The sequence below is a fragment of the Ambystoma mexicanum genome, chromosome 13, assembly GCF_040938575.1.
Source record: "Ambystoma mexicanum isolate Mex_15411 chromosome 13, UKY_AmexF1_1, whole genome shotgun sequence".
Lineage (NCBI taxonomy): Eukaryota > Metazoa > Chordata > Amphibia > Caudata > Ambystomatidae > Ambystoma > Ambystoma mexicanum.
The window spans coordinates 434,360,459-434,373,202 of record NC_090938.1 but is presented as its reverse complement, the minus strand read 5'-3'; the positions used below and the strand labels follow the sequence as shown (position 1 = coordinate 434,373,202).

General features: G+C 42.9%; 1 protein-coding gene across 3 annotated transcripts in view; it reads right to left on the bottom strand.

Annotated features, from left to right (window-relative positions):
• Positions 1 to 12,744, bottom strand: part of LOC138521307 (sodium channel protein type 4 subunit alpha-like) — a 3,496,387-nt gene that overhangs the window by 2,222,441 nt on the left and 1,261,202 nt on the right. For all 3 annotated transcript variants that reach the window (XM_069634046.1, XM_069634045.1, XM_069634044.1), the window contains one exon: positions 6,596 to 6,687. In XM_069634046.1, coding sequence (XP_069490147.1) covers positions 6,596 to 6,687 — 92 coding nt within the window. The remainder of the gene's footprint in view (positions 1 to 6,595; positions 6,688 to 12,744) is intronic.

The window sequence follows — 12,744 nt, the reverse complement described above, 5'->3', positions numbered from 1 at the left end:
TGTTTGCTACTGGCGATTTACGGGGCTGTCACTTGCTCTGAGTTTGCTGCTCTGGCCTGGAGGCCCACCATAGAGCTGCAATCAACACATTGTGCCTGGCTTTAGGACAAAACTGCGTCAGCGCGCACGTCGAGGGTGAGGCTGAGTGTCCTGGGTCTTGTGGTCGTGTTGTCGTGTGGAGCGGGGGCCTTCTTTCCTCCCTCATATCTCACTTGCCTCTCTTCAATTTAAGGTAAGAGCACTTACCATTTGTTTTTCGACAAGCAATGACTCGTAAAGTTTCATTGCGCAGCGCTGCTGCTAATAACAAATGCCAACCAAAGAAAACCGCTGTAAAGCAGGGCACGGCTTCTAATATCTTACACACCCCATTATCACAATCGGAAATGACTGCCTTCTTCAAGCCTAAGCACTCTTCCGATCCTCGCCATTCTTCGATAACAATAAATGATGACTCGGATCAATCTTTATCACAGGCTATAGATAACAATAATTCTCTGCTGAAGTTGGTCGTCAATTTGAAACATGCATCTTTGGGAGGTGAGCAGTTTTTGTATGAAGTTAAAAATCTGGAAGACATTACTGATATTAATTTGTCCAACTCTCCTGACATGGCGGCCTTTACCACCCTCTCAGACTCTGCGACCACTGATGAGCCAAGCAGAGATAGTGACGGGTCAAATTCAAATGATACGACTCTGGGGGGCCAGACTGAACTTAAAAATAACTTCAGTGTTCATGCATCTCAGATAGACACACAATCGTCTGCACATAGTTCTCTCATGGAAAAGCTCTTATGCTACAATTGCTTGAAATTGTCTCTGCTTATGTTAAACACGTGTTAGATACAATCGAACAGCAAACCACAACAAAGGAGGCTGAAAAGAAAGGGAAAAAAAGAAATGAACCCACTGCACTTTCCAGAAAGGAGTAAGAAAACAATCTCAGCAGGATGGGACTTAGAAGAAATTAATATTCCTCCTCCTACTAAGTTAAAAAACGTTTTAAAGAACAAATGGCATATTAAGGATTTACAGCTGCCTTTTGATTCATCTAAGTTCGCAGATACAATAGTGAAGACAAAACAAAGTGGTGCATTTTTTACTAACAAAGACAGCAGTCATAAGCGCTCCCTAGTATAAAAATGTGCTCCTAACGGTTGCATTCGTCAGATATATCTACATGGCCCTCTAAAGATTAGGGGGAAAATTTGTCTGAGAATCACTCATCTGTGCAGCCCTTACAAAACAAAAAACTGGCAAATGAAGACCCCGACACAGAGCCACATGATTTGTCGATTACCTCTGTTAGAGCAGACATGAATGAGTCACTATTTAAACAAAAGTCACAAATGGAGCCACTGACTGTTGATCCTATGATTAACATCCCAATTATTCATCCAAATGCCTTAAAAGATAAGGGCACATGGATCATTTTTGAGGGAAACACTGACTTCAGACCATTTTTTAACAGGACCGCTCTCTTGTCCATTTTTCAACAGACTCCATATCTTGATGTAACCCAATCTACCAACATTCTAAAAATGGGGTTACCTGAATGGAATAGTTATACGAACGGGGCATTGGTGGAATTTGCTTCTCCTTTAATGGTCCCTCTGTTGAAAACCCACGCAGACTTCCTTTCTCAGTCGCGCTATACCCTGATTGCTTGCAGAAAGGTCAAACTAAATACTCAATCATTTGCGGAGCATGAGCTTCAGCCGCCAGGCAATATGCCACACAAAACTCTGAGCGTGAGGCGCTCCGAGTGCTACAAACTCAAAGCACTAGAGCAAGAAAATGCATGCCTGATACTGAATATTGGATGCCGGTGTACCCCAAAATGGGGCCAATTGACCAACTATGCCAATAACCGGTTTACGGTAGCTATCATGGTCACTAGGGGTTTTCGCTCCTTTTTGGTACATGTAGAGGGTAAAAAACTGTTAGAGGGCGCAGATGTATTCATGTTACAAGAAACTTGGTGCACCAAATCTATTTCTATTGATGGTTTTCAAATTTTGACCCAAAAGGCAATCCCCTCAAAGAAAGGGGTGGTAAGTGGTGGTCTGGCCATAGGCGCTAAAGCACATTTAAATTTGACCCCATTTCCATATTGGCAAAAATCCTCATATGTACTGATGGAACATTTTTCAACCTTCCTCTGTTAAATCCGAGCAAATGCTAATCATAAATATTTATGATCCCCCGGGTGGCTCCCAGACGAGATCTATTCAGAATATTCTGATTAATTCTATCTCTCATTGGTTTGAGAAGTCACCAGCTGGCTATGTCTTGATAGCGGGTGATCTCAATAAAACGGACCTAGACTTGACAGCCATGACAGGGATATTCCTTCTCTGCGAAAGGGACAGTGAGCTAAAGACTTGGTTGAGACTCTCCCGGGGGCCTTCCACCCAAGAACAGGCCATTGGGCCGTGTTAGTGCTGGTAGAGAGACTCCCAGACACCCCTTTGTTTTGCATATTGAGTAACTTTGGGTCTTACCCGAGGTTACCAGGGGAATCCAGGCGTGGACCCCTTGCTCACTGTTCTCAGAGAGGCACAGCTCCACCTCACTGATGATGCCCAACAAGGCTGAAACACGTGTATGGGGTTGCTGTTGGTACTCTTGTTCAGAGGAGAATTGCCTAGCATTTCGGTGCTGCACTGCCCCTGGGCGGGACAAAGACTGATATGCAGGGATAGTTCTTCTCTGTGAAAGGGACAGTGAGCTAAAGACTGGGTTGAGACTTTACCAGGGGCCATCCACCCAAGAACAGGTAATTGGGCCATGTTCGTGCTGGTAGAGAGACTCCCAGACCCCCCTTTGTTTTGAATATTTAGTAACTTTGGGTCTCACCCTAGGTTGCCAGGGGAATCCAGACGTGGACCCCTTGCTCACTGTTCTCAGAGAGGCACAGCTCCACCTCACTGATGATGCCCAACAAGGCTGAAACATGTGTATGGGGTTGCTGTTGGTACTCTTGTTCGGAGGAGAATTGCCTAGCATTTTGGTGCTGGACTGCCCCTAGACAGGACAAAGACTGATATGCAGGAATATTTCTTCTCTGTGAAAGGGACAGTGAGCTAAAGACTTGGTTGAGACTCTCCCGGCGGCCATCCACCCAAGAACAGGTCATTGGGCCATGTTTGTGCTGGTAGAGAGACTCCCAGACCCTCCTTTGTTTTGAATATTTAGTAACTTTGGGTCTCACCCTATGTTACCAGGGGAATTCAGACGTAGACCCCTTGCTCACTGTTCTCAGAGAGGCACAGCTCCACCTCACTGATGATGCCCAACAAGGCTGAAACACATGTATGGCGTTGCTGTTGGTACTCTTGTTCAGAGGAGAATTGCCTAGCATTTCGGAGCTGGAATACCCCTGGCAGGACAAAGACTGATATGTAGGAATATTTCTAGTCTGTAAAAGGGACAGTGAGCTAAACACTTGGCTGAGACTCTCCCAGGAGCCATCCACCCAAGAACAGGTCATTGGGCCGTGTTCGTGCTGGTAGAGAGACTCCCAGACCCCCTTTTGTTTTGCATATTTAGTAACTTTGGGTCTCACCCTGGGTTACCAGGGGAATCCAGACGTAGACCCCTTGCTCACTGTTCTCAGAGAGGCACAGCTCCACCTCACTGATAATGCCCAACAAGACTGAAACACATGTATGGGGTTGCTGTTGGTACTCTTGATCAGAGGAGAATTGCCTAGCATTTTGGTGCTGGACTGCCCCTGGGCAGGAGAAAGACCGATATGCAGGGATATTTCTTCTCTATGAAAGAGACAGTGAGCTAAAGACTTGGTTGAGACTCTCCCAGGGGCCATCCACCCAAGAACAAGTCATTGGACCATGTTTGTGCTGGTAGAGAGACTCCCAGACCCTCTTTGTTTTGCAAATTTTTCAAACAGGATTTAGAAAAACGTTTAATACCATAACCAATATTGCCACACTCCAGTTCCTCCTTTCGACATGTACTAAAGGGAGTGAACGTGGTTTGTTTTGCTTTTACGTGGATTTCACTAAGGCCTTCGATCTGGTTTCAAGACCCAAGTTATGGGAAAAACTGAAAAAAGGGGAATCGACCCACAATTGCTTTACTTAATACAATCCCTGTACTTAAACACCCCAATTTCCATAGGTCTCAGCTCCGAAGGTCACTATTCCAAATATTTTCCAATAAATCATGGTCTGAAGCAGGGATGTGTATTGGGCCTCATTGTCTACAAAGCTTACACAGCTGAAAAGGAACCTATTTTACAATTCATGAAATTTCCCGCCAATGATAAACGGTACTAAAATCGTCAGCATGTCCTATACTGACGATATTATTCTTTTTGATCAGACCCTTATCGGTTTACAGCGATCACTAACTGCCCTCGCTGATTATGCAAGGGAAATTGACATGGGTATTAATAAATGAAAGACCAGAACTATGCGCCTTGGCGGTAGCCACACAGCTATAGAAAAATTCAAATGGCGTGTGGAAAATACTGTTTTGTAAAATGTACAGGAATTTATATAGCTGGGTTTCCCAGTAAAAATTTGATAACCGCCCTCTTATTACAAGGCATTCGTTTATGAGACAACTTGGAAAAAATGGCTAGTAATTAAGAATGATATCGAACATCGTGGGGGGCACAATATTGGGGGTTTTTTAGAGATCTACAAAGTAAGTATTATTCCCTCAATACTAAATGCACTAGAAGTCTTACCATCAGTGCAGGTCAAATGACTGAGGAAACCTGAAGCAAAATTATTGTGATCCATTATTAATCTCCCTAAAGCCGTCCCTGTTGAAGCATTGAGGCTTGAATACGGTCTTCCATCCTAACATTTGTTGTAGTGTGTTAGAAGAGTTTTGCTATATGCCAAACTGTGCAAATTAGATCATAGTTCAAATGCCTTGTTACAACTGTTGGGTGAAGGGATGAATTTTGATTGTCAAAATCCTTTCATTGTTGAACTCCAACGGTTTACTCAAAGTCATTTGTCAGACTTGGGACTTAAACTGGACCTTTTTGAAATTCACCCTGATTATGAAAGAATAATTAAACTTAAAACCCAGCAAAGGGATTTGGCTGTTAACATCGAAAAACTCCATAACTATAAAAGATACCAAGACTATTCGTACCAGAGTTTTAAGGGAGGCACCCGGCATGCAACCCGAAATATGTCACATATTCATTTCATCATAAAAAATTACCAACTTAAAGTGTCACTCTCCAAATTCATATATACATCTTTTAAATCCATTAAACATTTGACAATCATATGTCACCCCTTATGCAAGGGCCCCTGTTTTGTCCTACATGACTCGCATCCATATATGATGAGCGGCTGCATTTATCGCAATCGATTCAGCCCCCATCAATGTGGCCCAAAAATGTATCTCCAGATATATTTCCAGGGAGCTGAGAAATGTTTCACTAAAGAATATACTAGTTCCTGGAAAAACTCTGCATTGCAAGATGATCTTTGCAGACGCTGCAGCCTTGAGGTCGAGACATGTCGACATGTGCTAACTTCTTGCACAGCTTTGAAGGGCTATTATAAGAGGGGTTATGGGAGCTTCGTAAGATGGGGAGCAATTTTGGTCTACATTGTTGGGGACTCAATCTGTTGTGATTAATGCGGCTGTATCTGCAATTTGGAATCTCGCTACAAATGAAATAGAGCTTTGATAATCTATATAGGACTAATTACTGTGTTCACATGATGATGAAATTTGATATCTGAGTGTATGATTTAATTAACTTGTTTTAACTTTGTGATGGAATGCTGAGAATTAAAATTAAGCTTCTTTTGAACATCTATTTTTGATATATAGAAATGTGCTTAATGATTTTTGTATTGAAACTAATGCACAATTAAAACATTTTTTTAAATAAAAAAATTGTAACCTGCCACCAACAAGATTCTTTTTGATCACTTAAACCAGCGTTGTTGCCTAAATATTTTGTCACTTTAATCTAAACGTGTTCAAAAAACTTGCCAATGCAAGCAGAAATATACTTACACCTTAAATGTCTATGTCTACCTCCAAGCATAACAACTGGACCAGTTTCAAAGGGTCCATAATGCTTCTGGTTAACTTTTTGATGGCTACAATGTAGAAGTACAAACCAAGATAACATTCATCACACCCAGCGTGGCCTTGAAATGACCGAGTAGCATGTCCTGAATATTCCTCTGCTCCCCAAGCAACACCTATGAACATCCTCCTCAGTTTAACCATGGACAAAAATCAGATTTACTAGAAGAACCAACAGCTACTTCTTCTACCGTAAGGCCAAACACATCTTCACATCGCAAACTGACCCATACTTCCCATTCGCAAAGGCCCTCAACACCTACATATTCAATATCCTCGCTTTCCCAGGAACAAGCATGTTTACAGGGTGTGTGTATGTTTTAGTATATGTATCTACGTGAAATAAACCAACACATGCAATCAAAAGGATGCTGGGACAACTAGACTGTCTGCAGCCATTTTGCAAACCGAAACTGTAACAACAAAGCACTGTATCCAATAATTTTACAATAAGGAAATGTTGCTTGCAAGGGACAGCGAAAGCATGCATACTATACCTGGAATTACTGTGATTGTTTTAAGTGCACGGAGAACACGAAATGTTCGTAAAGCAGAAACATTTCCCAAGTCTACAAATTCAGTGGTATAACTATGAAAAAAAAGAGAAATTGGGAGACGGTAGCGTGAGCCATTCAGAATGATGGTATGATTTTGCATCAAGCATGTTCAGTGAAAACAAAAATCTATCCGCACTAAAATAATCTAGAAACTCTAGTGCTGCCACTGAGCACGGCCAACAGAATCTCTAATGCTCAAGCCATCAACAAAGGGCATGCCGAAAGATCCAGCAAGCGTTTCCTGTGACATTTACAGACAACGTTTCAAGATGGTGGTCAAAAGTTCAAAACACTGGTTTTAACGTGCAGGCTTTGACTTCCAATGCAGCAGCTTTCATTTTGCATACCAAAGCACAAATAACAGACAAAACAATTTCTTAAAGCAAACACATTGGCCAAAGGTTCTGTCACATGAAAAGTTCGCCCTTTGAGAATTATGATCTATCAGTAAAACAAAGCCCACATTCATCAGTGAGGATGAGAAACCAATGTACTCGTTCTGCAGACATGTTGGGTTAATTGCAGTCAGAATTCCAGTGCAAAATGTGAGATAATAGTATTTCAATCTCTATTTTGGGAGGTTGTGCATAAAGGGATTATTTAGGAAGCAAAAACGTAGCAATTCCAATAGAGGAAAGAAACCCTTTTCTCACTTAGGCCATCTTTACTTTATGCAGCACTATAGTAAAGGTCCTCTTACCACTGGTCTGAACATGTCACCTGAACAGCGCAGGTAGAGGTGGCACTGTCATAAAGGGTCAGACACATGAGACTAAAATAAAAATGGGTAGTAACAGGTGTAGGAGCATTGGCCTGATTTTAGGGAGTTAAAAAGGCAGGTATAACACTTATATGCAATCATGAATGCGGGTTCCTTCCATTTCAGTTTTGCCCAGATTTGGTGAAAACCTTTTTCAGTTTGTAAATATTTTCAGTGTTTCCAAGTGGCTACATATTGTACGCCTATTTTTGCAACAGCATTTTCAATTTTGGTACTGCTAGTCTCACTATTACAACTATAACTAAAGTCCATAAGCCTAGTATCAGACATGACCTATCGCCATTCTGGATGTTGAAATTCTTTTGATAATTGTGAATGTTTCTGGTCTTGTGGTTATACTTTGATCTTCAAACTCTGAACAATAGTTAAACTTTCTAAACATACATGGGGAAAACTGTTGCTTTTAGGAACAAGGGTGTTGAAATGATTAAGACTTGGATGAACTGTGTCACACTACTTTGGGATAATTCACACTCGCCCTACATGGGGAAAATGTATGTGCCATTCGTGTTTCATAGCACCCTTGGAAAATAACATTACTACACACACTTTAAATAATGAAGAACATAATGGTAAAACCCACGTTCCGACTCTTCTGTGCAGTGGAATTGCCACCCTTTTCCCACTTACCTGAAGTTGCCTAGTACCACTATGCATTTGGGACACTCTGTGTTTCGGCACTAACCCACTGCGGCAATGGCCACCATTGAAAGAGAGAAGAGACTACGTGTACTTCCCTTATCCCTTGACCTGGTGGATATCTTGGTTTGTAATTTTTTTAAGTTAAGAAATGAGAACCATGGCGTTTCTCAATTCAAAAATTATTACTATCATTCCAGAAAAGGTATGCCAGGATGCTAATGGCGATACACCGCTCCAGACAGGGTTCTTTACGAGGTCTGTTAATACCTGGGGCTAATGTTACCTGGCCCAGTAAAGTCTCCGCCGGACGGGGTTCATTACTTAAGTAAAACAGTCAAATATTGCATGGAAATTGTTTCATGATGACTATAGCAAAGGTTCTTGGTAAAAATAGTTCTTGAAAGCAGTATTATATATATGAAGGACAGCAAATAAAAAGGTATACATAAAGCTGCAGAGAGGAAGGTCTCCTGCTTAGTGATTTTTAGAGCTCAGTTATTATCCTTTCTTCCGGCGACCGCCAGGCATCTCTGACTCTCTTGGGATTTTAGGGCTTCCTCCCTTTGCCAAGTGTCCCAAAATTCCTCCCCATCTTGGGGCTCTCTTTCTCTCTGATACTTAGTACCTTCTTCCAGGTTCAAGCGGCTTGTCCCCTCTTTTACACATCCCCTCACCTGGGGATCAAAGTCTCACTCTCTCTTACTACTTTTCACCACATCCCTTCTCTTGGGTCAAGGGTCACACTCTTCTGGTTTTAAGGGGCACTTCTTAACCCCACTGAGACACCCTCCCACCCCTTCTAGGCTCATGAACTCACCTCTTCCACACAAGAGCACACCCCTTTTCTGTGATTCTGGCAGCTCTTCTCTCCCTCACTGGAGAGCAAAACACTTTTCTATATGGCAAAAGGGGCTCTTCTCCCCTTTACTGGGGCAAATCCCTCTGCTGGGCTCAAGGGTTCCCCTTCTCTGGTGCTCCCTAGCTTTTTCAAAAACTTCTCTCCTTAGCTCCCAGGTCAGTAACACTGTCTGTGGACTTTTGCATCAGTTTTAAAGCTCTAAGCGCCATGCCATTGGCTGAGGGAAACCTTTGAATTGATTCGTTAATTGGCTTCCTATTCTAAGCCATGGAAGGGAGGTGTTTATAATGCTTTTTGCCATTTTAGATGTCTTTCAGTTTGTTTGAGATGCAGGAGCTGATGTTTTTCTACTGCTCTCTGTGACATGTCCAAAGGATTGGTTGTGTCAAAATAGGAGAACGTTTCTTTGATAAAACAATAGGGGGGAGGAGCAAGGGATACACCCTTTCCCTGTGGCTACTGAATGAGTGAGGGCAGACCTTCCTGCCATTCTTTACCGCCATAGATGGCAAGTGAGCCCCATCTGCAAACAATGCTGAGAGCCACCCCCAAGGCCCGGAGGAGCAGCTGTTATGAGGGACACACCCCCTCATTCAGGGCTGCAGCGACAGCTGAAGGAATTCCCTGCCACTCTGCTTAAACAAGCAAGGAGGCGCTAGTTCGAAGGCGGGATAGTCCCAAGGAAGCTTGTGCCGGGGAATCCCGGCCTTGCATTAGCAGTGAGGTTGATGCCACGCAGGTTCCCATGGACAGAGCGGACCCCTCTCTGGCCTCTTCCTCATCTTGGTCAGCAAGACGAAGCAACTCACCAGCAAAGCAGGCAGCATGACTAAGCCCTTTTTCTACCAATATCAAAACACCCCTAACTGAATAGATAAAAGAAGGACAATAAAAGCCAGGGAAAGCTCACCAATCACGGAAGGAAAGCAGAGTTTAAACGAGCCAGAGGAAACCAATAGGTGTGTTACCTGGGTCAGTAGTCGAGGACAACCGAGAGAACAACAGGAGGGGAGGAAGAGCAGCAGCTGGTGGAGAAGATGGGTGGAGAGATATTGGTGTAAAGAAATCTGATGCTATGCAGGGTGAATGTGTGTGAGATGAATGAGTAGGAGAGACAGTGTAGGCTATGTCTGTGATAAGTCTGGTACAGACCAGTAGGGAAAATGGTAGTGGTAGGAGGGAAGTGTTAGGAGTGTGGTAGTGGTGTGAGGAGAGCAGTAGTGGTAGGAAGGTGGTGGCAGGGACCCCAGTACAGGGGTAGCAATAGGAGGAGTAGAGTAGCAGCAGTGGTTTAAGAAGAGCGGTAGTAGTTAAGTAGGGAAGAAGAAGACACATCGAGAAGATGGGGCGTTGCAGGACATTGGAGTGAAACATCAGAGGGACAGAACAGTGGAAGCAAGAAGTCAATGAGGAGGCATAGACAGGGTAGAAAGGGCTAGGTAAGAGTGAGCATGACTGGCCTTGGGCAGATCTAACCAAGTGGCTGCAAGGCACTTCCCAACCTCTTTAGAAGACTAACCACTGTATTAAGTTGGGTCAGTTAGAAAACCCTTGAGGGAGTCAGTCATCCTGCTTTTATTGTAATCCCAGCAGCATTAAATTAGTCTCAAGACCAGAGGGTCTTCCGATCAGCACCATTAATGTGGTGCTATGGACGCCTGGGTAAGCGGTTTCCCAAAGGGAGACAAGAGAGAGAGAGAGAGGGACAGCACTAGGGCCCACATGGAAAAATACAACCCGTGGACTTTTTCTGGGTCTCTAGGTGTTTTGTTTAACTATCCTGGTCATCTATGATAAGTAGTGTCAGAAGTGTGATGCCTAGAATCCCGACACAGCGATTCGAGCGAACCACCAGGATGATGAGAATAGTATGATTTACAAGATCCGCATTATTCATATGAGGGTTACAGTGCAAGTCACTGGTTGTGACTATATATGTGCATATGACGAGGTGACAATCTTTGAACCTTTTTGGGGGGGGTCATCAGTGACATCTGCTCCTGCCATGCCCTCTGGGAATCCCCTGCACCAAAGTTTGGTTTTGGGTTTCTGGTGTTTAAAATGCTATCCCAAAGAACAGGAAAACTTCTAGTAAGTTTCCAATTGTGCAAAATCCCTTTTCCTATGGGCAGGGGAAAGGAAGTATTTCCCTCCTTAAATGCTGCATGGGAGAGAGAAAACTGTTCTCCTTAACTGTTACTGCTACTGAGATTGGGGTGGAGTAGGGATAAGTTAGGTTTTTCCCTTCGAGGAACCACCCATTAACTAAGGGGTCTCACTGGATGTGCTATGCTTTCCTCATGGCGTATCTCTTTTAGACATTCCAGAATCTGTCTTGGTTTCATTTTATTTTATTCGATTTTTTGTTCAGTGCTTGCCCTACCCAGAGGGTCTTGGAGCACCTACAAGGTTACAGGGTTAAGAAGGTGAGAGGAGAAACAGAAGTTACAAAAGGTTTTCAGGATAGGAGAGAAAGATTAGGGAAGACTAGTGGTGGCAGGGGAGGTGGAGTTGAGGAGATTTGTGTGGTGAAACAGGAATGTTTTGAGGCTCTTTCTGCAAGTGGTGATAGAGGGTGCAGTACAAATGTGAAGAATTAGGGTGTTCCATGCCCCCAGTACCCAGTGGGTAAATACTTGCATTTGTGTGCATGTTAGTTTGCAGAGTGAAATGTGTAGGAGATGCTGGCTTGCTTGATTGGTTTGCCATTAAGGTAAAATGGGGTTTGTGGTGAATGGCATTAAAAACAATGCAGAGTCCTTTGAATGTAATTCTTTGGGGTATGGCGAGCCAGTGGAGCTGGGCGAGAGCTGGGGTGATGTGTGACTGTTTTGGTAGGTGGACAATGAGTCTAGCTGCTGTGTTTTGTATGGCTTGCAGCGTTGCAAGGGCGCTGCAGGGGAGTCCAGTGAGGAGAGCATTGCCATAGTCCAGCTTGGACAGAAGCAGTGCTTGAACTTCATAACTTCTATTTACAATAGATTAGTTCAGGCACTTGGGGTTATGTAAATTGAAGATTGTCCTTTTCAGTACCCTATATATGCCTTCCTTGTGTGATCACCTATGACATAGCATTAATGTTTTGAGTGCCTTGGTTTTAATATTTAAAAATGCTTCAACATTTCTCAGTTGGAGTTCGGAATTGCTTGTGGGAGTACATTTCTTTTATAGTTTAAACTCTAGTCACATGATTTGTTTCACAAATAATATACACACAACTCAATTTGATGTTTGTCTTTATAACTTTTCCCTTTTTTACTAATGTTCATGGTTTGAATTTGGATGCTTTGATTAATGTCTGTATATCGTGTTTCTCTTTTTTTCATCCCTCTTCATCTCAGACAAATTTGCATTGCATAATCGGAACAGGGAAGTTGCTCAGTAACCCTTTGTGTGAGACTCCTGTGGGGTCACATGATATGAACTACCTCAGGTGTCTCATGTGTAAGACTTGTGTAGGAACTGGTGGAAAATCATTAGCATGTTGTGGTGAACCAGAAGAAGACTCAATGGTTCAAGGGTTTTATTCAAAATAAAAAGATCAAAACACGTAACTTTCCCTATTTCTATGAGGGAAGTTCCCTATCTATCAAAAACAGAAGCTAAGGATGTAGGTTAAAGCCCAAAATAAACTCCTTTTTAAAATAAATGTTTTTATAAATTTTTCAACAATCTGCAATTTACAATACAAACTCTCCCCCCCAAATCCCCTTCAACCTCCCCTACTTGTCAGAGAAAAACCTTCTTACATTCCAAAAGGTCCCATGGTTTCATAATATGTCCAGAATTCTGATCTTATGTGGACAC